The sequence below is a fragment of the Strigops habroptila genome, chromosome 8 (assembly GCF_004027225.2).
Source record: "Strigops habroptila isolate Jane chromosome 8, bStrHab1.2.pri, whole genome shotgun sequence".
Classification (NCBI taxonomy): Eukaryota; Metazoa; Chordata; class Aves; order Psittaciformes; family Psittacidae; genus Strigops; species Strigops habroptila.
In genome coordinates, this window is record NC_044284.2 from 18,287,032 (window position 1) to 18,313,221 (window position 26,190).

Below are 26,190 nucleotides of genomic sequence, written 5' to 3' on the forward strand. Positions count from 1 at the left end.
CGGTGCTCTAAACTATCATATTTTGTAAATTATTTCAGGACTAACAGATATTACTTACAGAAGAAACTGTGCTAAGGAGAGCCTGAAAGCTTACGTCATGGCTGCTTATTTTCTTGCCTAACTCTAATCCCAAGCCGGTTTACTGCACAGAGCACACACTGCTGCTGTGTGCAAGCCCTTTGGGAGCTCAGTTTGAGTGCCAAGCCCTTAATATTTGAATTCTTACCACAAACATCAAGTAGAAGCAACTGGAAAATTAATTCTCATATTGTAAGTTTATTTTTATATAAAAATAGGAATGCTGTTACTCTGAAATACAATCCCACGCTGCTCCAGAGCCCTAACAAGGCAACTTGCACCTCAGTAGTCACTTCTCACATGCATTATGCCTTCTGAAGTCCAGCTCAGGTCTTAGCTGTGTAGTTTCTGGGAGGCAACATTCCTCTATTTTTGCAGGAAAAAACATACCTAAGCTAGATACAGGGAAACTTGTGTTGGTTTGTCTTATAATTGTACAAAACTCAGTAACAATTCTGCTATTACTTTTACTCTTTACCTCTGTGAGATGTAAGAAATTAAAGGCAAGGCTGGCTAGGCAAGGCTAGCCAGGTGGGCTTTCCTGCTCAGCACCAGAATCTTTAGTTAAATCAGTCACATACTTAAAGGCGTGGGGGTTTTTTTTGTGGTCCCCTGCCCCCCAGCACGGCTCACTTTCTCTTCAAGACAGGAAGAGATCATGCTAGTTTCTCCATTCACCTCTTCAGAGCACAGAAAACCCAGCCCTGTGTATGCAGCACCACAAGAAAGTATGCAGCAGGAGCATTTCCCTCTCAGCTTATGAGGATTTGGTGGCAGGCAGCTAATACATCCCATAAAAGACAGCTAGACAGATTTATTCTTCTCAATGTTCACAGTAATCAGCTGAAACAGGAAGAAAGGCCAGCAGTTAGAGCCAGACATTCTTCCTCTAGAGCTGTTTTGTTACTCCCCTCCCCCTTACCAAGTTAGTATCCATGGATTATCTGTGGCAGTACATAGCAAGATCTCATCCTGGGTTTTGTACTGGGTTATGACTGGCCATCCATGACAGATCAGGTATTTCCTGCTGGAAGCATTTGCATTTCATCTTGTATTCTTACCTGATGAAGAGGCTCAATGCTCATTCATCCTCCAGCTTATGCAGTAGTCATCTATTTACACCAGGGCTAAGTCTGCCAAACAGAACAGGACCACAGACCACATCAGCCAGCCTCCTCTCCCTGTCAATGTGCCCTTAAGAGAGCAGCTATTAGCAGAAATTTACCTTCCCCATCCAAATCCCTCTGTTGCCACAGGAGCAACACAACATGCTTGCAAACAAAGAACCATCTGTGATAAGCCAAAGAGATCTACTGCTTATCTTTTGAAGGGTTTTGCACTCAGGGGAGTCCTATAAGGGGCTGAGGACACGCAAACGTGCATGCAACTTACATATAACAAGCAGGAAGAAACACCCCAAAAGTGTATCGAGATGTCCTCACACAGCAGTTTTAGCAGTAACTTGGGCATAGCAAATAAAGTTTACTCTTCAGATACTGAACCTATGGATAATTCATCCACAGCAGAATATCTCTTCTGCTGAAGTCAATAAGCACCAGGCAGTAAAAATACCACAAAATACTCAAGCCCCCAAACACACACGCAAAAAAAAAAATTAAAAAAAAATAATCTCAAACCCACCCTTCTTTCACTTTCCTTAGAAGGCAATCTCAAACAAGTACTTCACAGGGCTCTGTACCCAAATACCCATCAGCACATCCATGATCCACAACATTGACAGTTCATAATGCAGTTTTATTTTTCCTTTGTACAAAAACAAATATAAAATTTAAATCCAATAGAAAGTGTATACTAGCAATGACAAGTTTACATTACAATAAGACAGGACAATGCGATGTGTACTGAACACCACATTAGTTTTAAAACTCTCAGTGATACATGCACTATATAAAAATTGCTAGAACTTTTAATCTATTTCTACCAAGAATATCCAAGTACCAAGACACCCAAGAACCAAAAGTAATCTTGATAGGCAGCATCTACAAAATTAGACCTTTTCCACACACAAGAAGAAACCAACATTAATAGAAACGTTTATCATTCTTCGTTAAAATCCTCTCACAAAAGCCATACATAAAATTCTTAGTAGATACAGAAAAAGCTCAAAAGTTTGTTAGCATAGGTAACCATTCAGTAGTTTAGAGAATCTTTTAGACATTTTGAAGAGATACTGTAGTTTTCAATCTCTATTTTTCCCCACAAAGCCACAACTACATCGACTCCTGTTTCAAAAACTAGTCAGTGGTTAAAACTAGCTCTTGAGTGAAGTCAAGGAGTAGTGTACAAAATATTTAACAGAACAGGGTGTGCCACATGAGTGTTTACTTCTTGAAGAAAGTCTTCTCCACATTCAAGGTTTGTTTATTTGTCCCATAAACAAGATTGTACCTGAAGGATGAAATGAAAACAAGGATTACCATAGTCTGCAGACACAGTTAAACTTTTCCATGAAAGCATAAAGCCCACAGAGCACAGCCAAGCCATCCCGTCAGTCTTGTCTAGCCTCCCTCAAGCTTGTGAGCCCAGCAAAGCTTATGTTTGGATAGGTGGCCTGCTTGTATTTCTAGAGACACATTTCTGTTGATGCTCTGTGGAGCCTTGGGAGGAGGATTACTGCCAGGAGCCTGCTCTTCCCCTGGTGCTGGCAGCTGCATCTTGTTCCCTACTAACTTGCACATACATCATCCACATGTCACTGCAAGAAGTAGGTGAGTTACTCAAAGTAACTGGGAGAACTCTGAGTTGTATTCTAAATAATATTAAAGGCATAAAAATATTCTTGTAGGATTTTTTCTTTTTAAAGCAATAGTTATTCAGTAGCTCCAGACTTTGCCTCTATTGCATGCTGATATTCAACTTCTAAGCAAAAAAGTACATACAAATGCTGCTTACCTGTAGGATTATGCCGGATGAAAAATACAAACGGCCTGTCTACTATGAACCAGGGAGGGGATGACCTGGCTATTAAAATTGCAGCTTGCAAGAAAGATAAGGTTTAAAGTTAGACAAAGCAAGTACCACAACACATTATATACTCTATCAATTGAAGTTTCCTAGTGTATCCTAGAAGCTTGTACAGGTAAAGATAAATGCCTAAAACCTACCAACATGGACATTTAAACCCCCACAGGTCACATGTTATTCTTACAGGACCCATTCTAAAAGACACATCAGAAGACCCACAGAAAGCTGGAAGTGTTGGGTTGTCACCCAAACAATGTAGTAACTTGGTCCTTTTCAACACCTGGATTACTAGAACACTACACTGGTGGCCAAAGTGTTAGCTATTAGGAGACACCTCTCTAGAAGTAAGCCTGTTATAGCATTTCTTAGAGGACACCAGTGGTCTGAACAATACTGACAAATTGGGATTTTCCTGAGAAATTGCATAAAATACATCAACTGATCTGATGACAGAGCACGTTCCTGCAGTGGTCTCAAAGTGGGCTATCTCTGCTTAGTGGTATAGCCTTCTCATAGTTTTCCATGAGTCTGACAGTTAGCAGTACAGATGCTTACTTGTTGCTGCAGAAGCTTTGGTTCCATCTTCGCTGACTTCAATTTTTGTCTTTTGCAGAACATTAGATACATGAAGACCTTCTGTTCCTGAAAATCCCAAGGAGAACAGCACGTTCAGTAAAACTAACTGCAGGAGTCCTGAAGTACCTCGTAGCTAGCAGCTATGCTAGCATAGCTCAGAGTAATAAAAGCTGCTACAATCCTGCTGAAATCCTGAAGTTGCAATGAAGAACACTACTGGTAATATCTTCGGATACAGTCACTAAGTAATTACAAATAATAAGGAATAACCTAACCCATTTACTAGGTTCTCTTAGATCATGGTTTAAATTTGAAGTGTTCACTTGCATTTTTAGTTTTCATTAAGCAAGTGACTGAAAAAATATGCTATCTGAATTTAAGTTACACTCCCATTTATCTCAGTGTCAGGACAAGAAAAAAAAGGCACCTAGACACCTTCCTTTTTCAGTGAAACACAGGAATTTGTTTTCAAATTAAGCCAGCACAAAGCAGGCTTTTTTGTTAGATCTCTCTGTAGAAGCTAGACTGGGAATTTAATGAAGCAGAGACCATAAATAAAATGACATTTTAAGAGCCATGAGTTAAAAAATGTCTACACCTCATTTACAGCTCTAGGTTGGTCCAGTCCCCTAAACCAGAAATGTAGTCCTTGAGCTTTCCTACAGCTCAAGTCATTGAACACATGCTTCAGGGAAAAGCTAAATATTGCAGTTGCAATATTTGTTATGGTCTAAGGTATGGTATTGTTATAAGTCCTGCCATAGATTTTAGACAGTGCTTGAGACCCTCAGGTTGTAATATCAAATCTTTAGAAGCTGACCAACATGATTTACTCTTGTAATGCAGGACAAAGGGAAAAGAGCCATTGCAGCATTCAATAGGAGCAAGCAGCCATGCTTGGCTGGCTACAAAACAGAACTTAGCTCCAATGTCATGATAACATTTATCCAAAAGAGACAACTGCATTGTTAAATAAAGCCCTTTATTTAGTGCCAGAAACTATGAATAAGGACCACCATGGATAAAAAACCCCGTCAAACAAAACAAGAAACCCACCCACCACCACCCCAAAAAAACCCAACCAACCCAAACTTACTTGTTATTTTTGCAAAGTTTGCCTTCGACTGGTCAAACATATCTGTAATACCAAGTGCTTTCAGAGGGTCCTTTAAGTCCGTTTCTGCTACTGCTGTAAATCTAGTTGGAACAAGCAAAAAGGAATGCATCAGTATTATGCAGGAAAGTTGTCTTAAAAACCTCTGTTTCTCCTATACCAGAGCAGATAAATAAATGACCCCCAAACACTTCATGAAGGAGAAATGGATTATACTAGTACTTACTTAGGTAAAATAACCTGCACTCTTTTTGCTACCATGGTTGTCATCCAGCTTCCTATTGTTTTGGTGCTGATGTGGGGAATGATAGCAGAGAGTGGCGTCGTACTTTCAGTAGGCAAGGCAATCAACATGCTTATCATTTCACCATGATATGGCAGTTCAATGATGTTGTACCACAGCTCATTCGGAGTACTTGTAGTGCCTAAAAAAATAAGGAGAGCTAATGAGCCATGATTCTTACAGCCTTAAATCTCTATAGATAACTACTGCTATATGAGTCTGTTAGAAAGTTTTGCTCACATCTTAAAACTGACTAAAAAGTGACTAAACAGACTGCCTGCCTTCCTGTTAGACAGCCCTTCAAAAGGTGTCATGGGCTCTGTACAGATGCTAGTTTGACAAAAGAAAAAAAAAGACAGGATGACACCATGAAGCTAATACTCACTTGAGTTTGATAAGCATATTGTTTACCAGACAAACCTCATCAGCCCACAGTGTCAAGCCAGTCATGTTAGAAATGACCAGGTCTGTCAATCAGTTGGATTTCAGCTGTACCAGAATCAGCTGAGCCCTGAGAAACAAAAAAGCAATAAAAAACAGCAGACTATCTTTCCAAACTAAAGAGATCTTGTAGGCAAGCTCTTTTTCCTCCAAGAGTTATTGGAGGAGCTCCTATTTAAAGCAGTCTCTTGCATTTACTTCATATTCTTGCTTAATAGGGATCTCTTTAGGAAGCAGCTTTAAGTCCTTCAAGGTAGTGGAGAGCAGCCACTTTGAGGTAGTGCAGGAGGCCAATTAGATGAGAAGGAGACAGACAGAAATGCCTCTGAGTTACAGTAAGTGCCAGGAAGACTGTCTTTGGGCAGCCCTCTTCTTCCAAGTTCCCCTTGGTTACTGTAAAATTTCTGGCATGTGACTGGAAAGCAAAAGTTTCTTTTTATAGGAGTTTCAAGTGATAACTTGTCAGTTCAACTACACACAGGTTTCTGGGAAAGTTTTTGGATAGCAATAAGATCTTATTATCTTTCCCATTTCTTCATCTAAGTCTGCACTTGTCAGCCCAAGCTGAAAATTGACATCTTCATTAGAAATTTAATCTTGTTGCCAGGGCCATGTAACCTGCCTTGACTGAGCTCATACTGCTAGAAAACTGACAATACTGTGCTTACTTTGCAGGAATTGTGTCAAACTTGGCAGTCTGATTATTTCCCTTTATTATGGCACTGGCTCTCAGACTGGGGCCTACAGATCAAAAGAGTGGTTGTCTAAGTCATCTACAGGACAGTGACAAAAGGTAAACTGTCCAACAGTGAGGTACTGCTTTCCTGGTCTGCTATGTGCTACTACCATGACTACTGAGGCAAATCAAAACAGGAGGGGAGTTCATCTTCACAGTCAACTGATGGAATTTAAGATGCTTAAGAAATTTAAACTTTTAAAGATCCCCTTTGCAAGCATAAATAAGGCAGAAGCCCTGCATTCAGATATCCAGAGACACTGTCAACTTACGACTCATTTTTGATTGAGTATTTCTCTTATTCCTTTCTAGCTTCAATAGATTTTCTAGCTTAACATAAGCCATCATACTGGATTTCTTTCACCATCACCATCAGATTCAAAAGCCTTTAAGATAGCCTTGCTAAAGCTCATCTTAAGTTATGAACTTCTTTCAAACTCCACAGATAAGTAGAATACACTTTCCTACCTCACCCAACTCACACTTTCAGCAGTTATCTTAGAGTATTACATCACATCTGCTCTGAATACATGGATTTGGGACAAGGTTACAGCTGTTTAACATAAATACTAATATTAGTTGAGCACTACTGACAATAAAACTAGACATTTATAAGCACAGTGGGTCTTGGTTTTTGACTTTTTAGCAAACTGTATTCTCAGGCCTATTTCTCAGATTGTATTTAATGTACATGGAAGCGAGTTCCAGGCAGCGCTGCTCTCTGCTTGGAAGGACAAACCAGAAGTTTTTAATCAGAGCTTCAATCCTGCTTTGACTGATAAAATCCCCATAGGGCTGCAACACTGAAGCTCTGAAGTACACTGCCAGTCACAAAGCTGCTTATGTCAGCTCTGAGAGTCTCTGACGAAGTCCAGCTGAACCTGCTGAACTTCTTTTCACTTATGACTCAATTTGAATTTGAAGAGCAGTTTCACACCTTGAGATATAGCCAACATACTAACCCTGTGCTCTTCTGGGTCCCACAGGACTGGGGACTGTGCAAGTCCCATTTCTTTATTATACAGTAACATATAGATTGATTCTATGCAAGTCTCTTTCATACAAAGCCCATCACCAGATAAACCTCAGGGTTCTGTTTTTGTTGGCAGTTTTCCTTTATTCTTATCCCTTACAAAAAATAAGAATTTCTCCTTACTGCAAAGCTTAAGTAACATGCAAAGTTCTCAGTTTGAGTACTTCAGATTTTCCTTTCTGAAGGCAACAGAATAAGGCAAGCACTTTGACAGAGTATTGAACCTTAAGCAACTGTCAAATACCTTGCACAGCAAGCTCATCCACACCTCATGGATGAGATACTTCTGTAATGCAAAGCCTCCTACATAACCTGGATTAAGCAATACTATTAAACACCATGTGTACAACAAACTCTAGTTTCGGTTTCAAGGAAAAAAAGCAAATTTTACAACCAGTGGCAGTGGGAGTTACTGAGCTTACCACAGCGGAAGATAGATAATTGGGACAGCATAGGAACTTGGTAAGTCTTCCCATCAGCTCCATAAAATGGACGTTTCTTTGTATTTTCAGGTCGAAATCGCGATTTCCATAAGCCCTTGAAATACACAGCATTTACTAGAACCAGTCTGGTCAAACCGCCATCAATATCGTCTGGAGCTACAACCTGATCGATCATACCTAGAAGAAATAAAGGAAGCCTGAGTATTTGCTGTCATAACATGGGCCAACTGTTCATTAAGAACCTGAAGCACATATTACTTTAGACCTCTTTAGATCTGCAAGTGTGCCAGCTCCTCATGGGGAAATACATTTGAGGGTCATAAAGCCAACAGTATTCTTTGTCATAAAGTAAGCCTTTGGGATAATTAGAAAGCCAACATATTTTGCTAATTGACAGACTGACACTATAACTAATAGGGCCTTACCCTTTCAAGCATATGAGCAGATCTAAGACTATGTTACAGTGGTAACAGTTTTAGCTGAAGAACTTCCCCATTCACACACTGCTTGCAACATCGCTATGCAAAACTGGTTGACATGGTAAAGAAAGAATTTGACAGTCTTATTTCACAAATACCACATCCAACATCAACACATTCCTCACATCCAGGAGGCACTGGTTTTAACTAAGAGATACTAAACATGTACTTCACCTAGACTATGAATATGTTGCAATACATGATTTCTGCCTTTAGCATATGTAAGCTTAACAACTAGGTGGCAAGAGGCCTGAACCATCCGTCCAGGCAAGGTTAAAGATCCTCCAGTAAACATGATTCCTAAGAACATGGTTGTATCTTGCAAGATTTTAGGGCAGTAAGAACAAAAGATTAACTGTTCTACAGCTTTCCACCAGTCTGATTTACTGGGTCAAACTTTGGGTTACTGGAAAGCATCTTTTATGTTTGAGAAAGCATAGCTCCAAGAGAACTGAGCTTGGATTTCTCAATAGCTGTGTAATGGCAGAGAACAGTAGAAGTTCCTCAATCCCACAGGCAGATGGACATACACACAGACTATACGCATCCCTTAAGTCCACCAGACAGGCACATCTACTGGGGCAGTGAGACTGCAGATTCCTGGCCCACCAGCTCTAAAACATCACACTAATACCAGCACAAAGACAGTTTTTAGCTGCAAGGCAGAGCTTTTTCTACCTCCCCATCTTCCCCAGTATTTCCATCCAAATCTGATAAGTCTCAGACACCACCCTGCCAGGCACAAAAAGCACTCACCAATACTCACCCCTTGTTTCATTTTTCACCCATTGGTTGATGGAATCACATGCTGCACTTGGGTCCTCAAAGTCCACACTCTTGACACTGCACTGAAACACCTCTTTGTTCCTTGTAACAAAAGGCACTTCCATTTTAAAGCCATTCTTTGCAAACACTGCATTAGCAATTGTAACAATGTCTTTATTCTTTTTTGAGACTATGAGCCTGTTTATCTTCTTTAACGCTTTACCAACTCCTAGTTGGAAAGAACAGCAAGTTTAATTTAGAATAAGATGATGAACAAACAGTTACTTCATATGCAACTATTAATGACATTAAAAGTCAGACATCAAGTGCTGGACTAGACAAGGAGACCAAAGCAGGCATTCTAAGAGGCCTTCCAAACACCCATTTCTGATCTCTCTTCTGAGGGGTACTGTTTCCCAGCAAAACCATGACCTTCACTGTGGTGCCTGCTGCCCCTCTAGCTGTCTGCTCAGAATGCTACAAACAGTGCTGGGGGTAGTATTGAGGTTCAAGTCTTAGTGTGGAGCTACTAACCACGCTCCTCCACAAAGACTGCTCCAAAGTGTATTTCATATCATATAAGCCCAGGTTACCTGCCAGTTCTGTGACAGTGAGAAAGTCAAAAGCTCATCTGCCACCAGCCTGCAGGTGGTCTTGAACCTCAGAATGCAAAGCAAAAGTTGTTTTCTCACCATCTTTCCTTCCCATTTATTGGGGAATAAAGGGAGCTGTCAAGATTTCTACGGTAAGGTTCAAGTCTTTGTTTCCTTAAAGACTAGGTCCTGGCCTAAATCAACTACAAGCAGGAGTCAACCCCTTAATATGAGCTTGTCTTTAAAAAAACAGAAAAAGGAAAGCAGTAGGTTCCAGTGCTTACAGTCAAGATCCTTAGGAGCTGAAAGCAGCTTGTATCATCAAGTGTTTACTACCTCCTTCACTGTATGTAAGACAATGCATATGGTAGCACAGAAGAACTGCTATGTTCACCATACCCAGTTCTCCCTGTTGTTATGGCTTATGAATCAGTGCTTGTCTACACAGGGAAGCTATTGCCAGGCAAGCAACTTCATGTTCAACCATAATATTGAACAGAATCCTTGGGTGGCTGTTTTCACAGCAGTTATTAATGGGCTCCCCCTGCTTCCTAAAACAGTTTAGGAGAAAACATTTCCAGACTGCTTCCTTATGTAGACAAACTTGAGATAAGGGATATGAAGGGAATAAATTAGTTCAGCGTTATTCTAGTAGCTGCATATAAGAAAAAGCCTCAGATGGCTTTGCTGTTTCATGTATCATGAATGCTTTAGCAGTACCATTTGTATGAATTTCTACATGTTCACTCTCCAATATTATGGGTAAATTTTTTTGGAGAACATACCATAACAGAGGTTCTCAAACTGTATTCTGTGGACCACTGGTGGTCCACGGAGCACTTGCTGGTGGTCTGGGGAGAGCTGGTTGGTCTCATGATGCTGGCTCTCCTCTTTGCTTCCAGCTGCTAAATTGCATTGAAAGACAGCTAAAGATAAATTAAATACTTTCCAACTATTAACTTTCCAAAGAAGCAGTTGCTGTAGTTGCCAAAAGACTGCAAGGCAATCATGAACAAGAGCAAAGGAGATTTGTGCAGAGATAGGTAGCAATCCCAATACCAAATCCCTGTAATGAGGTATTGGCTACCTTCTAAGGAGTTTGAGAACCTCTGTGTCTCACAGCTAGGACTAGGAAGCCTGCAGGCCAAATAAAAGTAGTTGATATATCTCTTCAAAATTTTTGCAAGGTTTTTTTTCTGAGCATTCAGATGTTCCCAAAGTTGATTATCCCATGAAGAGATTTCAATCTACAGCATTTAGATCTTAAGCTGACAAATCATTTTGCTGTGCTTTAAACCCAGAACCAAAACAGCAAAGCAAATGAAGACAGGACAACATGTTATATGACAATACTGCTTAAGATTTAAATGTGCACTTACCTCTTGGAGGGTTTCCTATTCCTGGAAGTAAGGCAGAATGCTGGCACTAAGATGTTAAGTCTTGCTGGCAAACACTCACAAAATACTCAGCATGCAAAGTGAAGCAGCAAGAACCTTCAGCCTACACCCTCTCGAGGGCAGACATTGGCAGATGAATATAAACACAGATGCATGCAGTACCAGGCACAGAGACAAGCAGAAACAGCTGTTTCAAGAAGAGGGCACTACAAGGACTACAGATTCAGGGATCCTGACAGCAGAAACACAAAAGAGCAAAGCTGAGGAGCATCAAAGTGAAAGCATCAATTGTATGGTTAGAGTTTGCCTTGCTTTCCATGTGGTGATGAGATGTATTCTCTTGCCCTGTTATTTACGAGTGGCACATTAAAGGCCGTTTAGTACAGCCTGGAACGGGGTTCTGAAGCCTTCCTGCATACTGCTGGCACTGGACTGCCAACCACGCTGTTCTGGAAAATCAATTTAGCAAGGATGAAGGCAGTTCTAGCCAGGGCCCTGAAGTCATTAACAAAGCTGCTTATAAGCCAGTTCAAGTATATGTACATGTCCACACTCAAATTACCAATTAACTTCAAGCATGTCCAGTTTGTGCTTCAGTAAACAAAGTTAACTGGTGCATGATGCTATCTACCACACTTTGAAAGCCACCTCAAAAGAGCATGAGGATTCTGACAAACCACAGCCAAAACCACCTTAGGAATCACTGACCATTTACGCTGTATCTCATCATAGTTGTCAGCTGCTTCTTTGTCTTGCCATCAGCACCCAGCTGCAACACCCCCAGGACTGATGCAATCCCATGAGGAGAAACAACAACATTGTCCTGAGGCTTAGCTTTCACTATCTGATTGAAGACCTGGATTCCAACATCAGAGCTAAGTTCCTCCAGAGGATAAAAACTGAACTGGGAACATACAGACGTTAAAGTCCCAAGAACAAAGATAAGTGGGAAATGCCAGTTCATGATTTCTGGATGGAGATACCTGCAAGAGAACAAGAGGGGAAAGTTAAGTCAGCTTTCACAAGCACAGCATTTTCATTTTCAGCCTAAGTTCTTATTTACCTAAAGAGCAGGCAAGTCTTGCACATGCTCTGGGAATCACACCTGTGTTTTACTGCTACCAGTATTTTAGGTCTAGGGATTTCCAGAAGCAGGAGATAACCATAAAATAGCCAGATATCAGTGAGTGACCATATAACAGGACAAAAGCCACCAAGCTGGGATACTACCTTCCACCACACGCAAGTTCAGTTAGTTTTGTGTTTCAGTTAAATGGAGTCTTAGCATTCTATTTAAGCTGCCCTTTAGGATAAATTAGTGCTAAGCAGCCTTATGGTCCTTACCCACAAATGTGATGCACAGTACATTTTACAGATCATTTTCTGCAGTGAAGAGAAGCATGTATACATATGCAAACAGACCTTCTGTTTGGGAATTTACACCTGCCTAGAATAATAAGAGTTGGCTGTGTAACTAGCATTTTCCATGATAGGAATATAGAGGAAGACTTTTTAAGATATTAAAAATGCAAGGTTAAGTTTCGATTTTAGCCTGTGCTTTTCCATTAAAAAAATTCAGCAGCTAATGAGTACAGAAGGAAGTTCACATTCAAAATGGGCCAACCTTCATCTGCAGATTAGCACCTAAGAGAATGCAGTATCGTTACACCCATGACCTCCCAGGAAAGGAGGCACAAGCAGCAACAGTTTGTTCAGGACCTCTCAGCAACAGATTAGAAAGAACCAAGCCCAAATTTTAAACACTGAGTACAGTAACTACAAGGCTGTATTTCCTCCTCATGGAAGTTTATACAATCCCCTTTTTGTTAGGGCAAACAAGTACCTGGAAGAATAGTCATGCAATGATCTATTTCATCAAATTAGGTACCCTGCTCACCTTTCAGAGGTTCCATCACAACATTTTTGTTTTAAGACATCTCAGTTGCAGTTCTAGTCTTGACTTCCATTTTCAGCCCAACAAGCAAGTCTGTTCCCCCACCGAGCTGACTCTGGTGCTCCAAGAGCACATTTAGGTGTTAGTCTTGAACATGCTGAGGAGCTAACTAGTTCCCTTGTTCACCAAAGGCTAAATGAGGCTGCAGAAAGCATACAACCACATGCAAAACCCCAAAATAGGAGTCTCCGCCCCTTGAGCCCTCTGCTCAGCACTGCACACTTGCTCTTCTGCCTCCCATAGCCCCGAGCTGGCGGCCGCAGCGCGCAGGCGGGGAGGGTGTTTCGGCTTGGGTGTTCTTCACAGCCAGCTCCCACTCCCACAGAAGGGCGTACGGCACCAGGGAGCTCTGCCACTGCACAGCCTACCTACACCGCAAATTCAAGCCATGCTGCAGCACCCCATCACCAGAAACCAGCTGGTGTTTGTACAGATTCATTTAACTGCCTTTTAATAGTATGTACTTTCACTGTGCTAAAGCACTTGAAAGTAACAAATACAGCACTTCCACTTTCTTCTACACCATTTCAGGGCATAGAATCAGCTTCGTCAACATTTGCCGCTGCAGCACAGAAAAAGCAAGTGCCGAACATAAAGTAACAACAGGAGGCAAGGCATCTTTCTCCCCCCAACCCAAGTGTTGGTATTGCTGTGACCAGAAGACGTGGGACTGATTTCAGTTATGCAAGTGAAAATGCTGCCCTACAAAGCGGGTTAACAGCTCACCCACTAATTAAGTCTTTCCCATCAACCTGCTAATCTGCCAAGCAGTTTTGGAGTAACTAAAGTAACTCCACAACTCCTTCCAAAGAAGCTCCACACCAGCCATCAACTGGCACTACTCAAGCTTGGTCTGAAAACTAGAATGGATTTGGCTGACTGCAGCTGAGACCTCCAGGAGGAAAACCCAAATACCCCCGAAGGGGGTTACTACATGAGTCATTTCCTAGATTTGTCCTGCACTCCACACTACTGGTTACAGCAGGAAGCAGTCATGGGAAGAACAGCAGCCTGACAGGGAAAGTGAACTTGTACTGTTTCTATTAAAAGTGTTACAAAATATTCTTTAAGGAGTGTTCTTTGATGGTAGCACAAACAAAGCAGCTGAAATCCCTAGTTTTGTTCTTAGGGGAAATGCTTCCCTCTCTCCCCAGCAGCACCTCTACTCTGATGGCAATGCTGCCTTGCAGGAGGCAAGTGCGGCTTGCCACTCCAAGAAAAGCTGTTTAAGGTCTTTCTTTGGTGGCCATCTCTTCTCCCTGCCCAGAGGCCCAAGGACCAGTTTAAACAAGTTATTAATCCCAATATTAATCAGACTTTTACCTTTACCTAGTACCCGGGGGGGCGGGGGGAATCCACAAAAAACACCTCACAGCTACTAGAGATTCTTAGTACTTACAAGTAAATAAACAGTTAACACTGGTGCAATACAGCCTGTCCCATGTAGTGATGGAGACCAGGGATAGTGACAGGTAACTGCAATCCCAGAGCACACAATTTGAGCTGTAGTTTGAAAACCCTGCTTTTGATTGAGGCAGCTCCACTTGGTACAGACAGCAAACAAGAAGAGATTGGGCTATTTTGAGCGCATCTACTCTTGACACATTACACGGCCAGAAGTATATTATGAGGGCAAGGACAGGAGTGACGCTTGCATGAAATCAAATACAACAATGTTTTATTGTCATTTATGTACTGCACCTGCCCAAGCCTAATTGAAGTTAGATATTTCTCTTCTTTGCCTTTACCACAATATATTGCAAGTCCCAAGTTTTGTACTTCACTGGTGACAGCCCCTGACAGACTCAGGGTGACAGCTACCAATAACCTTCCATTTTCCCCATGACATGTGTGAAGCCTTGTCAGAACCACCCAACTCTGCTCCCAAGGCCACTGCTGCAGGTTTTGGGTTTGCTTTTTTTGTTTCAGGGAAAAACTATTACCTCCTGCACCTGGTTTCCCCAGAAGTCTCCACACTTGCCCTACCTCTCCCTCCTACTATGCCATTAGGCAGGTTGGTCTCCATTTTGGAGTACAATCTCCAGCAGATGCTTACTCAGTAAGTGAAACAAAGTCACGCAGTGCTCTGAGCACAAGAAAAGAGTAAAACTGCTATTCAGCATTGGTTAGAGCAGTCACTTCTTGGCCGTGCCATGCCCACTGGATAGTCTGACCAGCTAACTGAGGAGCTAATTTAATCTTTGAGCTGAAGTGGCATTCATGTTATTAATGCTTCTGGCATGGATTTAAGTATATTCAACTTCTATGCAGTTCAGTAACAAGACATACATTTGCATATCCTGAAAGAAACAGCTTAAGTACAGTGCAAGAAGAAAAAATCCAAAAGGATGTAGGATGTGTAGGATGGAAAACAGCTGACCTGCTATACAGAATACCAACAAGCTTTCAACAAGCTTTCATAATGCTGCAGCTAAAAACTTAGAGATAGTTAAATTTGAATCTAATGCTTCAGAAAGCCGAACAAAAATAAAAGCTAGGCATTTCTTTGCCGATGACCTTTATATTTTTATAAGTTAACTGAGAAGGAGGAAGGTATATAGGCAAACTCATTTACATAAGCGTGGGCTTTTGAAAGCTGCTGGACTAAAAAATCCCTCTTCAAGGTAGGCTGCCCACTTCTTAGACTGTGAACTTGCAGGAAGGACATCTCACAATTAAAACTTCTAAACGGACAATGGAAACACTGTCACTGACCCAGAGAAATGCAGCTAGAGAATTATAAATGACAAAACCCCCAAATGCAATGTTATGCGAATCCAGTTCTTAATCCTAAAGTTTCTGAACAAAACAGATGTGTCATGCATTCAGCTGTATGAGGGATGCCTTGTCCATGGCAAGCATACAAAGAACTCCATTACTCCCCCTCCTTCACTGAACAGCACTGTACCAAGTCCTGTACACCATGCTAAATTAGTAGTTACTACCTGTATCTGACTGCAGAGCCTAATTTAAGCAGCTGAAATAGTCCTGTCAGGTACAGAGGTCTGGGGAAGGCAGGAGGGAAACACTGTAGTGTGTCCTATTTAGACTGGTAACTTCGTGGTGTTTCGTGACAGATGATGAAATGTCTTCAGGCTACCAATCTCTGGATGACCTCAGCCTCTAGCAAGTGTTGCAAACACTAACCTTCATGCATACTAGGCAGTGTACTCAATTCTCACTAGGCTCAGCTATTCACATCACCCACATAATGCATAGTTCAAGTTTTTGGCTGAAGTTATTATGGAAGTGTTTACATCAACAAAGAGGACAAAATGCTTTCGGCCTGCAGTTATAGAACTGCTTGGTACAAAAGCAAAGTTACATTAATACAGACCATTTGATCTAGGTCTAGAAAGGCATTTGGTGGAGCAGGGAGAAGTTACATCTTCAGCCCCAGGCCCAAAAAGCTGCTGAGCATGGAGATCCTCCTACAGGAAAGCACTAGCTTAGGAAGGACTCAATTTTGAAAGAGACAGACCAACCTGCTGCACTCTTCCCAAGAGCTAGAGAACGATGTTTGGTTCAAGATCAGAGTCAAAAATCATGACCTGAAAAAAAAAAAAAAACCCAGATGTAAAGCACGAGTTGGAGAAAAGACCTGTCCTAGAGAGCCTCAAGAACACTTCGAAGTTAACTGGGGAAGAAAGTGACCTGTACATAGATTTTTACCTAACTGTACCAACTGCACTAAGTACTGTATCCTATGAGACATCTCTACACATTTATTTTGAAGCCCAACTTCAACAGCTATAAGATATAAGCGCATTCTTGCGGCTGCAACATGGATTCTATAGTTTCTTTGAAGACATATCAAGCATAGGGAAGTTTAGATACCAGACTTCACTTCTGTGAATAGCTGTAACCAAAATGGCAGCAAGCACAGCTAAACAGAGTAAAACTAAAAAGCAGAGTCTTGCAGCATTGCTGGTCTTGCTGTATTGATCCCAAAGCACTCAAAGCCCTTGAGCCCTCATGGCAGGCACTGGGCAGCCTGTGTGCCCAGAGAAACATGGCCTAGAACAAACAATGAGGGACTTCAAGTTTGAGATGTTGATATTCCCTTGTCAGTGCCATCTGTGCTACTAATTTAAAAGTCTTATTTCAACTGACATGTGAGCTCAAAGAAAGCAGCTTCACTTCAGGCATTTAACTAACTCTTTCCAGCAGGACCGAATAAATACTCAACCAAACTTGTTAGCAGTCATTTATGGAGCTGGCTGAGCGCACTGCAATTGTTTCTCCAAAGCAATGAGACCACTCTGGTTGCAATGGGAAGGTCACATGCTGGGTCTTGTTTTTCAGATTATGATGCACATTTGGCAGTGTATTAAAATGCTCAAGCGTCTTGGTAGGCTTCTCATCTCCCCTCATGGGTGTTCACAACTCCCCTTCTACCTAAGCCTCTTCTACCCTAAAGCCTTCAGCTTCAGTATTCTCTCCTACCATGCTGCTTGGCCTCTGCTACATCTGAACATGCTTTCAGGTTCAGAGCAGCAGGACCCATGGTCTGAGTGCAGCCAAGTTCAGAAGTGGTTTCTTCTACAACAGAAGTAAGAGATGTTTCTTCTTCATCCAGGTTTTCTGGTATGTCCTGAAGGCTGGCTCTTCCCTTCTAACAACTCTTTCCAGTGCTTCCTGCTTTAAAGTGAGGAAAAAAACTCCAGACATCCCCATAGAAACAAAAAAATAAACCCCACATTTTATCAACACGTCAGGTCACATTAAAAATATCTAACATAACAAAACAGATTTTTATTACTCAATACCTGGAAGGTTTAGTACATGCAGAGCATTACTAAGAAAGGATGATTGCTAGCTTTTAAACAGCTCAGTACTTACATTGCTCAGAAGAGGAGCAAGTTACTGTCAACATGAGATAAACAACTTGCACACAGAGATAAGCTGGAAGGTTATTTTAAAAACATTTTGTATGTTAAGATATTGGTCTGACTTCAGGCAATACAGCCAATGTTGCACACAACTGCAAGAAGCATGGTACTGGTTTTGAGGCTTTCTTCTCTCAATTTTAATTCTCTCTCTGCTATTTCTAATTCTCTCAGTTCATTAGTGCATTTGTGTTTGTTTCAAAATGGATCACCTCCTTTTCAGCTGTGTCCAACCAGCCTCCCTTGCCAAGGGGGAATTTCCCAGCAGAGCGCCAGCTTCAAAAACCGGCTGGCCCCGATAGGAACCATCTCTTTATCCAAGCACAGCTCCCATATGAGCCAATAGTTTAGTGTTTAGTGCTTCTTTATGAAGAGTCCTGACCACTGCTTCATGGGAGTTTCCTTTCAGCATGAAGGCCAGACAGACAAGCTCCATTTAAAGCTTTCTGTAGCCTCACAACTAGTGTCTCCAGTTCATAAGCAAGACCGACTTTCTCACCAGTATCTTCTGCAGTATTAGATGACAGTTCATTGTAGTTCACTTCATGATACAAAACTGGTCTGTGAGATTGACCAGACACTTTTGATTTCAGGCTTTTGATTTCACCACTTAGTTGTAACTGTACTACAACTATGAGTTTCAAGAACATACATAGACACTTATGTATCATTTGCTTTTACTTCCATCTCTCATTTATACATAACAACAACTTTAGCTCTGCTTCATGAAACAGAGTTTGCTGGTATCACAGAGCAGGGGGCACAGAGAATTCTGTGACGTTATAGTTCTGCCACCATTTTCAAATTTTATTTGTGTTCTTTCATTATGGTAAGCTCTACAATTATTGTTAAAGTTTCTATGTGTTATTTACTCCTGTATTTAAAGCGGAGTTTCCACAATCTTCTCTAAGATCTATTATCAAGTCTTACAGTATCAGAAGATTAAAGAGAATTATGTTTTTAATTTACTGGTGTCCCTTTAATAAAGAAATGGTTTTGTTGATCTTCGGTTCTTTATGCAATGTGGTTATTTTAACATAATGAAGAAACAGCATGGGACAGTCAGCCCATCGTGACTAATGCTGCAGAACCAGTTTCCCAAAAAGATGCAATACAGGAGTGTTTCACAACATGGCAGTGAGGCTATTCCCTCTTGCTCTGGATTCACCCCAGTAGAGGGAATGATGGTTCAATAACTAAAGCATTTGCCTAAAACTTCGCAGCAGGTCCACAAACCAGGCTCCCATTTCAAGTTTTTGTGGAAAAGCCTCATAGAACCACAGTTCCCACATTTACTGTACATTACAGTACTCACTGTGCAAGTACAGGCTCACTAAGAGCCAAAGGCAAACCTACAGGATTGCCAGCTCCTATTAGTAAGGCACAGCGTATTAACTCTTTGGTAATGGGCCACATTTATGGAGTAGCAGCACAAGGTGCTGGGCTAACAATGGCTGGTACCTCACCACCATCACCTTTACCTTAATCCCAACTTCCGCTATAGTATTTGACCTTCTTTCCTTCCTTAAAGGATATTACAGGGAAACCCAGTACCCTTATTCATTTCTACTTGTTGCAGAACTCATCTGATACCAGGACTTGCACCTCTACACCCCTGCAGAGCAAACTGAAACTTGCTCCTTCTCTCCCCAGGTAAATTTTAGTCTGCAGGCCAACAACACATGCCCCATCTCCTGCACATTTGAGGCTGAAAGAGTAGAAATAGCCTCGTAGAGATGGCTCCATGGCCACTTTGAGACTGCATGCAGAGCTGCGCTTGGAGCAGATTTAACTTCGTGAACTTCCCAGTACACATCCTTCTTCAGAAGGGTTAAGATACTAATATCTGAGACACTCAGACATGGAGAACCACTAAAGGAAGAAAAAAACCTTTGCAAAAAAATAATGAAAGCTACAGATAGAGCAGATTCCTCAAGCTAATTGTGAAAAGTTCAGTAGAGCTTTGACAAAGCATGTGAGTTGCTGTAGAGTGGAAGATAGATGACTGCTTGCCTTCCAGATTCTACACCTTTTAGGTTTAGTTTACTTTACAAAAGGGGTACTTGTATTTCCTATTAAAAACACCCCATGAAGCTCAGTTCCCATCATCCCACACTCTATGGTTCAGTCTGGGTTTACAGCACAACTGAAAAGAGGGGTTTCTATGTAGCAATATTTTTATACTCCTGGGAAGCTAAGGGATGGCAGGACATACCAGCCACATGCATGCTTTGGTTAGGGATGCCAAACTGCAGGCTCTCAGTCTTCCAAGTGGCCTTTAAGAAATCCTACTTGAAATTATTAAGTTTTTACTTACTCTTCCTCCTACAAGAGGTAAGGCTATGGTAATAACAGTGTTGGCAGTTCAATAAAGTTACGCAGTTGTATTTGATACACTCATTCCACCACAGAAGTAAACTGGAAAAACTCCCCTGTTCTCTGATCATAATGAGAATTTGTAGTTACTCAAACTTGCTGATATCCAAGACCTGAAACTTACAAGCATTTGTATCTAAGGAATGCTACCATCTGACAAAATACTTGGTTAGAGCAGTGTTCTTGATCTCTCTGTCTACTTCACTTGTGGTTGGAGATCTGCAGAGTGATAGGTGACTAGCCTTTCATTTGTTAATCATACTGTACAACACTAATAATCAACCACTTCCTATCTGCAAGTTTAGAAATGCTATTCTAATCTGAAATAATATGTAACAAATGTAACCCTTGAAGTGTAATGTAGCCAAGGATTAAAGTTATCAACATTTATGATTAAAAAAGCATATTGATTTTCTGTCTCTAGGGCAGCATCGCCATAACAGACTTAAGCTCACAGAAATATTAGATACTAGTTTTCTAATGGCCTTCTCTCAACCATTTCAGAACTAGCCCCAGAGTTACCCAAAAGGATAAGGATGTTTATATTTTTCTTTACAGCATATAGGCGTTTACATATATTCATTTTCCCCCTACCCCGCAGCTTCAGAAGCAGAACCAGCCAACCCCAAAAGCATGAGAAATCACAGATGCTTTTAAGGATCACAATCAGTAAGAACACCAGAGTGAAGCATTGTGCTGGGAAACTTCACTGTATACTCAGATAGATACCTTCTCAGCCATCTGCAAGACGACTTACATTATCCAGTTAATAAGAGAATTAGCAGCTATTTCGAAGACCTGTATTTAAGAAAACATGCACTTTTCGTTAATCTGACCTCACTTCCGATTAATCCCACTGGTTTTACTACAGGTTTCTGGAAAGGCAAGACCTAAATTTCCATAGAAAAGAGGGACAACTGAGTATGAACTGCACAAGAATCCTGCAAGAGCAGGTCATGACCTCATATATGAAGCCATCTGATTCAGTTCAGATTGAAAGTTTGTAGGCTGAGTTGTGAGCTGCGTTGGCTGAGAAGCCGCTGCACAGTCCATCACTTTCTGTAACACAGATGATGAACCTCAGCAGAGGAAGTAAGCAATTAGCTGGGAAAGCAGCCTCTTAAGCTGAGTTGCCAGAGCAGCTGGAGGCCTCAAGCTTGCTTCATTGCCGAGAAAGCTACACGAACTACTCCTTATGGAGGAGGAAGGTATACAGCATAATAGAGACATACAGCTACCAAATCCACCAATCTCCAAATTAGGTTTCTCATATCGCTTAAGGATGTAAAGTAAGAAGAGAATGAAAGACAAAAAGCTAGAGGTATGTTCAGTTCTCCTCTTGTTTTTGTACCTGTAACCTACCAGAGCCAATGACAGAGACTACCCCTCCTCTCCTAGTAAAATAAAACCATAAAATTCAAAACCCACTAAACCTTTGGTCAGCAGAAACTTGCAGTTCAGACCAGACGACACAGGTATCTCCAGAAGCAGTGAGGGCCATCACTAAATACCACAACATGCCCTTCTGCAGGAATAGAAGTTTAAAGTTCAAGTTGTTAAATTATGAGAAAAGCATGTAAGAAGAAATCGAAGCTTCGTCAAAGCTACCTAGTTGATGAACATGAATTCATATCATCTGCACATCAGCTGAACTAAGAGAGCTAAGATGTACCAACATTTTTCAACAGGACTGCTGGAGACCCCATTGTGATCTCGCTAATGCATATAAGTATCTCAAAGGCACGTGCCAAGTGAATGGTGCCAGACTCTCTTCAGTGGTGCCTATTACAGGAGAAGCAGTGGCCATGAATGAAAACACAAGAAGTTTCACCCCAACATGAGGAAGAACTTTACGCTGAGGGTGGCAGAGTAGTGGAACAGGCTGTCCAGGTAGGTCGTGGAGTCTCCCTCTCTGGAGACATTCAAAACCCACCTGGACATGTTCCTGTGTAACCTGCTCTAGGTGACTCTGCCTTGGCAGGAAGGCTTGGACCAGACGATCTTCAGAGGTCCCTTCCAGCCCTTACAATTCTGTGATTAACAACTGTAGCTTTTAGTCTGTTGACAACTAACATTTCTCACAAGCAAGCAGTTTCTACCTGCATGCTGAGGCCACTACATATACACAGCCTTGAGCAGGGGTCTCGAGTTCAGAACTTGCTGGTAATCAGTCTTGATGCCTTCCATAATTGCTGTTATATTCCAAGATACTAAAAAGAACTTCAGGCCACTGTTTCTAAAGCCCAAGAAGAGAACAGTAGGCTTCGTGAAGCACATGGTTTACATCATGTTGCCAAGTATGGTCAGCAAGATTGAGATTTCCACCATGGGAAGATCAATCCACAGATGAAAATGCTTTCATACTTAAACTGCTTTGCAGCATATTTATCAGACCCCAGCACAAGACACCTCCTGATTTCAGCCTGCAAATATAAGCAGAATCATCTTTATGGCTGTTAAAGGTGAACACCAAACCACAGGCAAGATACAGTAGCTGCCAAGACTCACATGTTTCCACACACACCGCTTAAGAAGAGGTACTAAAGGATAAATAAAGCATTTCAGTTAGCACTTAAGTGTATTTCAAGGCCACGACAAACAACCCAAGTATGGCTTATACTAGCATTGCCACTGAAATTGCCCTTCCTCTTCCTGACCATGATCACTGTCTCCAACTTCAGCAGTTGTTTGACACAACAGACCTCTGTGTTTGCAGAAGTATTCATGTAGTTGAGTAATGAACTCTATTCTAGTACTAAAGATGAGACAGGCAAAAGCAGAGCACAGGACAGCTTTTTTCCATAACATGCCAGCCTAAACTTTTGTATAGCTACAGCTGTAGAATGCTACGACCTTTATTTTCACCTCTTTCTGGTCTCCTCCAACTCCATCATTTTAATCAGCACAGAGCAGACACACCTGAACATGTACACGGTTGCACATATTCAGCTCTCATTTTCACACACAGAAGCTATATACTTTAATAAAAAAACCCACCTTTTTATATCTATCTTCATCGTTCTCTAATTTTCACTGTTAATTTCTAAATTCACATGTATGTGAGTGGCTACTCCATGCTACCTGCTCTCCAAAGCTAAAGAGGTAATTCTTTTATCCCGCTTTGCTTATTCAAAAGTCATTTATGGTTACTATAGGTGCACTGAATTACATGATACTTAGAGGCTAATACTTTGCTGTAAATCATGATTTGGATGTTATGTCACAGGCAATTGGGTGTATGCCCGGAGGCACACAAAGATGACTCCATCCAGCAACACTTCATGATTAGTGATGATTAATCCATCTTTTCCATGTCTTCCCATGTATAAAACCTTTGACCCTAAAGAACAGTAGAATCCAGTTAACATATCAACCAACTGGAAGTGTTTTGATGATTAGGCTGGATTTCCCCCCAATTAATATTACAAAAGCATGCTCTCTCATGCATGCTTGTGATTAAGCAATCCAAGCAGTCCAGAAAACCCTAACTCTAGCTTCCAAGAAAAACTGAGCCTCAGCTTTTTCAAGTACGAACACTGCAGTTGCCTAGCAAGAATCAAAAGCCACAACTAGCTGCATGAGCCAGGTAGATACTGAGCTTGATACACCAGTCTCTAGCCAGAGCTCCCTTTGAACCAACTGTTCCTTACTGTAGATGCAATAATTTATACATGTCTCCATTTTAATTCCTAGCAGTAAGGTGAAGTGGTTATTTTTATATCTTTATATGCATACACACACTCTTCAATCTAGTCTAAAAATGCCTAGTGCAGGCTAACTGGGCTTGCTGCTTGACATTTTCCTGCCTAACAGTATGAGTATGCTGTTACAAAGCTTCAGAACTGGAACACATTTCTGGCTGTGCAATTTAGAGACCCACACTAAAAGTCTCCGCATGCCACTAAGACATGCTATTCTCTTGGTTGTCAATGACAACACCAAACAGAAGCTTCAACACTTGTGTATACACCTTGAGACAAAATCCACTGCAGATTTCTTTGTTTTCTTTTTTGTACTGACATGAGTTTATATCACCTCCCACATGAGGTACATAAAGCTATATATAGACAGTTGTCTACAGTGATGGCCACATCACCATCCAAAGCAGAGTTTTTATAACATCCTGATGCCTAGGTAGCAGATGCAAGGGTAACGTCCACATAAGCAGCTTTTCAGCATCTTACGAGATCTAACGAAGTTTGCTGACAGATTGTCTGACATACAACTTGTCCACAATTGTAAGGAAGCTGTGGACTAGCATTCATTACTCAAAGTTTACTCCTGTGCCAAACAGCTGCTATTCTCACAGGTATAATCACACCCCATAAAATGCTAAGATTCCAAGCTAGCACATCTTACACATACTTGATTCAGTCTACTTAATCATCCTGCCTTTTTATTTGTGTTGGTCTTCACCTCACATGCTTTAAAGACTCATCTGATGGCTTCGCAGGCACGCAGCTGCTTTTCACTTTGCTCATGGATTTCTGCAGCTTCTCCCCTATTTCGAAGCTACATGACAGTAGCTTACAGCTACATATGTTTTGTGAATAGCCCCTACAAAACCACATTTCTAATGAATTCCTGTGGAGAGCAGGGGGTAAGATGTTACTATGCTCACATAAGAGAAAGTGAAAGGAGAGGTCATTTTTCACTGCACTGGAAGAAAAAAAAAAAAAAAGAAAAAAAAATCAGTCTGCCAGGTTTCTCTTTCAGGAAGTTGCCCAAGAATGCAATTAAAACCACAAACCAAACCATGTTTCGGAATATTCTGCAGGCATGAGGAAGGGGGAGAGAAGTAAATCACACTAATCACACTGAGGCCTCTAGTCCAGAAGCAGATATGCACAAATTTTAAGGAAAGTCTGACATTTTAACAGCTATTTGCTAGCACAATGGTATCTCCAAAGGTTTTCTTTCTCTGTGGAGATCCTCCTGTGTTGCACAACATTGAGCCAAGGTACCGAGCACCATTTTAACCAGGAGACAAAAGACTCTCTCCTGAGGTGAGATACTTTGCATTTCCCAATCCTCCCAGAACTCATTACATGAAGCATGCTACCACATTATTCGAGATTCAAGATAAGAGTTTTAGGCAGTTCTCTGCCTCAACACACAATTTGATGTCACCAGCACTATCCAAATCCTGTTTCAATAACAAAATATATACACCCTTTCCTCCCTGAACTGCAATGGAGGTAAATACTTCTATTTCTCCATCACTCGATATGCAAAGGAAATCTCGGTTACTAAGTGAATTAGGAATTCTTGGTGGGTGTTTAGTACATGGAATGCGAACTCTCCCTCATAGAGGACAGGAGACACTAATGAAGTCAGTAACTTCGAGTTTTCAAGCTTTGCTATGAAGCTGATGCTTGGGAAGTGCCACCTCTCGCATCCGTGACTGGGGAGCGGGCTCCCACGCTGGCGCAGGGATGCAGCGCCGGGGACACCGCATGGAGCCCACGGCAGAGGGGCGCAGGCGCTCCCCCCCGGAGCCGGGCCGGCCCTGGCAGAGGGCAAGGCTACCAGCCTGGAAACTCGCTTCTTGTTGGGGGGGAAAACCCACCTCGCTTCCGAAACGGCAGGAAAAAGCAGCAGCTCCCCACCCGCTCACGCCACAGCGCCACGCACCCGGCGCTGGGAAACTTGTGGGAGCGGGTAACAGGCGAAGCACACCGAAGAGCCCGCAGGCACCCGGGGTAACGCGGCCGGATCGACCATTACCGGCCAGCAGCCTCCCGGTTGTCAACAGGGAAACTTCGCTGGGTGCCACCCGCCCCGCAGAGCCCACGCAACGCCCGGTCCCGCTCCTTCTCGGGGCGTCTGCTCCGGGCCCTCCGGCCCGGCCCGCCCCACGCCGCGCCGTCCTTCTCCTCCTCCCGCCCACAGCAGAACGGCGCAGGGGCCGGCCGGCCCTGACTCACCTCACCTCCCCTCCGTGCCTCACAGCCTGGTCCCGCCGCGGCACCGTTGCACTGCACCGCGCCGCTCAGCCGGAGCGCGGCGGCGCCCGGCGTTTATAGGGCCCGCGGCCCGCCCCGCCCC

At 42.1% G+C, this 26,190-nt stretch overlaps 1 protein-coding gene across 9 annotated transcripts; it reads right to left on the bottom strand.

Moving 5' to 3' along the window:
* Positions 1-1,818: 1,818 nt before the first annotated feature.
* Positions 1,819-26,190, bottom strand: SERPINE2 (serpin family E member 2). 9 transcript variants are annotated; one of them, XM_030496094.1, is made up of 11 exons: positions 26,070-26,135; positions 16,363-16,428; positions 11,632-11,906; positions 10,312-10,431; positions 8,935-9,162; positions 7,669-7,866; positions 4,980-5,178; positions 4,736-4,836; positions 3,619-3,705; positions 2,992-3,075; positions 1,819-2,487 (listed from the first exon to the last, which is right to left on the bottom strand). In XM_030496094.1, the coding sequence occupies exons 3-11, from the start codon at positions 11,885-11,887 to the stop codon at positions 2,450-2,452; spliced, it is 1,311 nt and encodes a 436-aa protein (XP_030351954.1). In that variant the 5' UTR covers positions 11,888-11,906; positions 16,363-16,428; positions 26,070-26,135; the 3' UTR covers positions 1,819-2,449. The 9 variants fall into 9 exon arrangements, with proteins under 9 accessions (XP_030351954.1, XP_030351957.1, XP_030351955.1 ...); XM_030496097.1 differs by lacking the exon at positions 10,312-10,431 and having other exon boundaries at positions 26,070-26,179; XM_030496095.1 differs by lacking the exon at positions 16,363-16,428 and having other exon boundaries at positions 26,075-26,159.

Bases quoted from the DNA above. Each gene is read 5' to 3' on its own strand.
- SERPINE2 (XM_030496092.1), bottom strand. From the start codon at position 17,355: ATGTTCAGATGTAGCAGAGGCCAAGCAGCATG. The intron at 9,163-10,311 runs GTATGTTCTCCA...CTTTCCAACTAG, and splicing joins GTTTGAGAACCTCTGTTATG to GAGTTGGTAAAGCGTTAAAG. The intron at 5,179-7,668 runs GTAAGCTCAGTA...TTATTTTTTTAG, and splicing joins ATTATCTATCTTCCGCTGTG to GCACTACAAGTACTCCGAAT.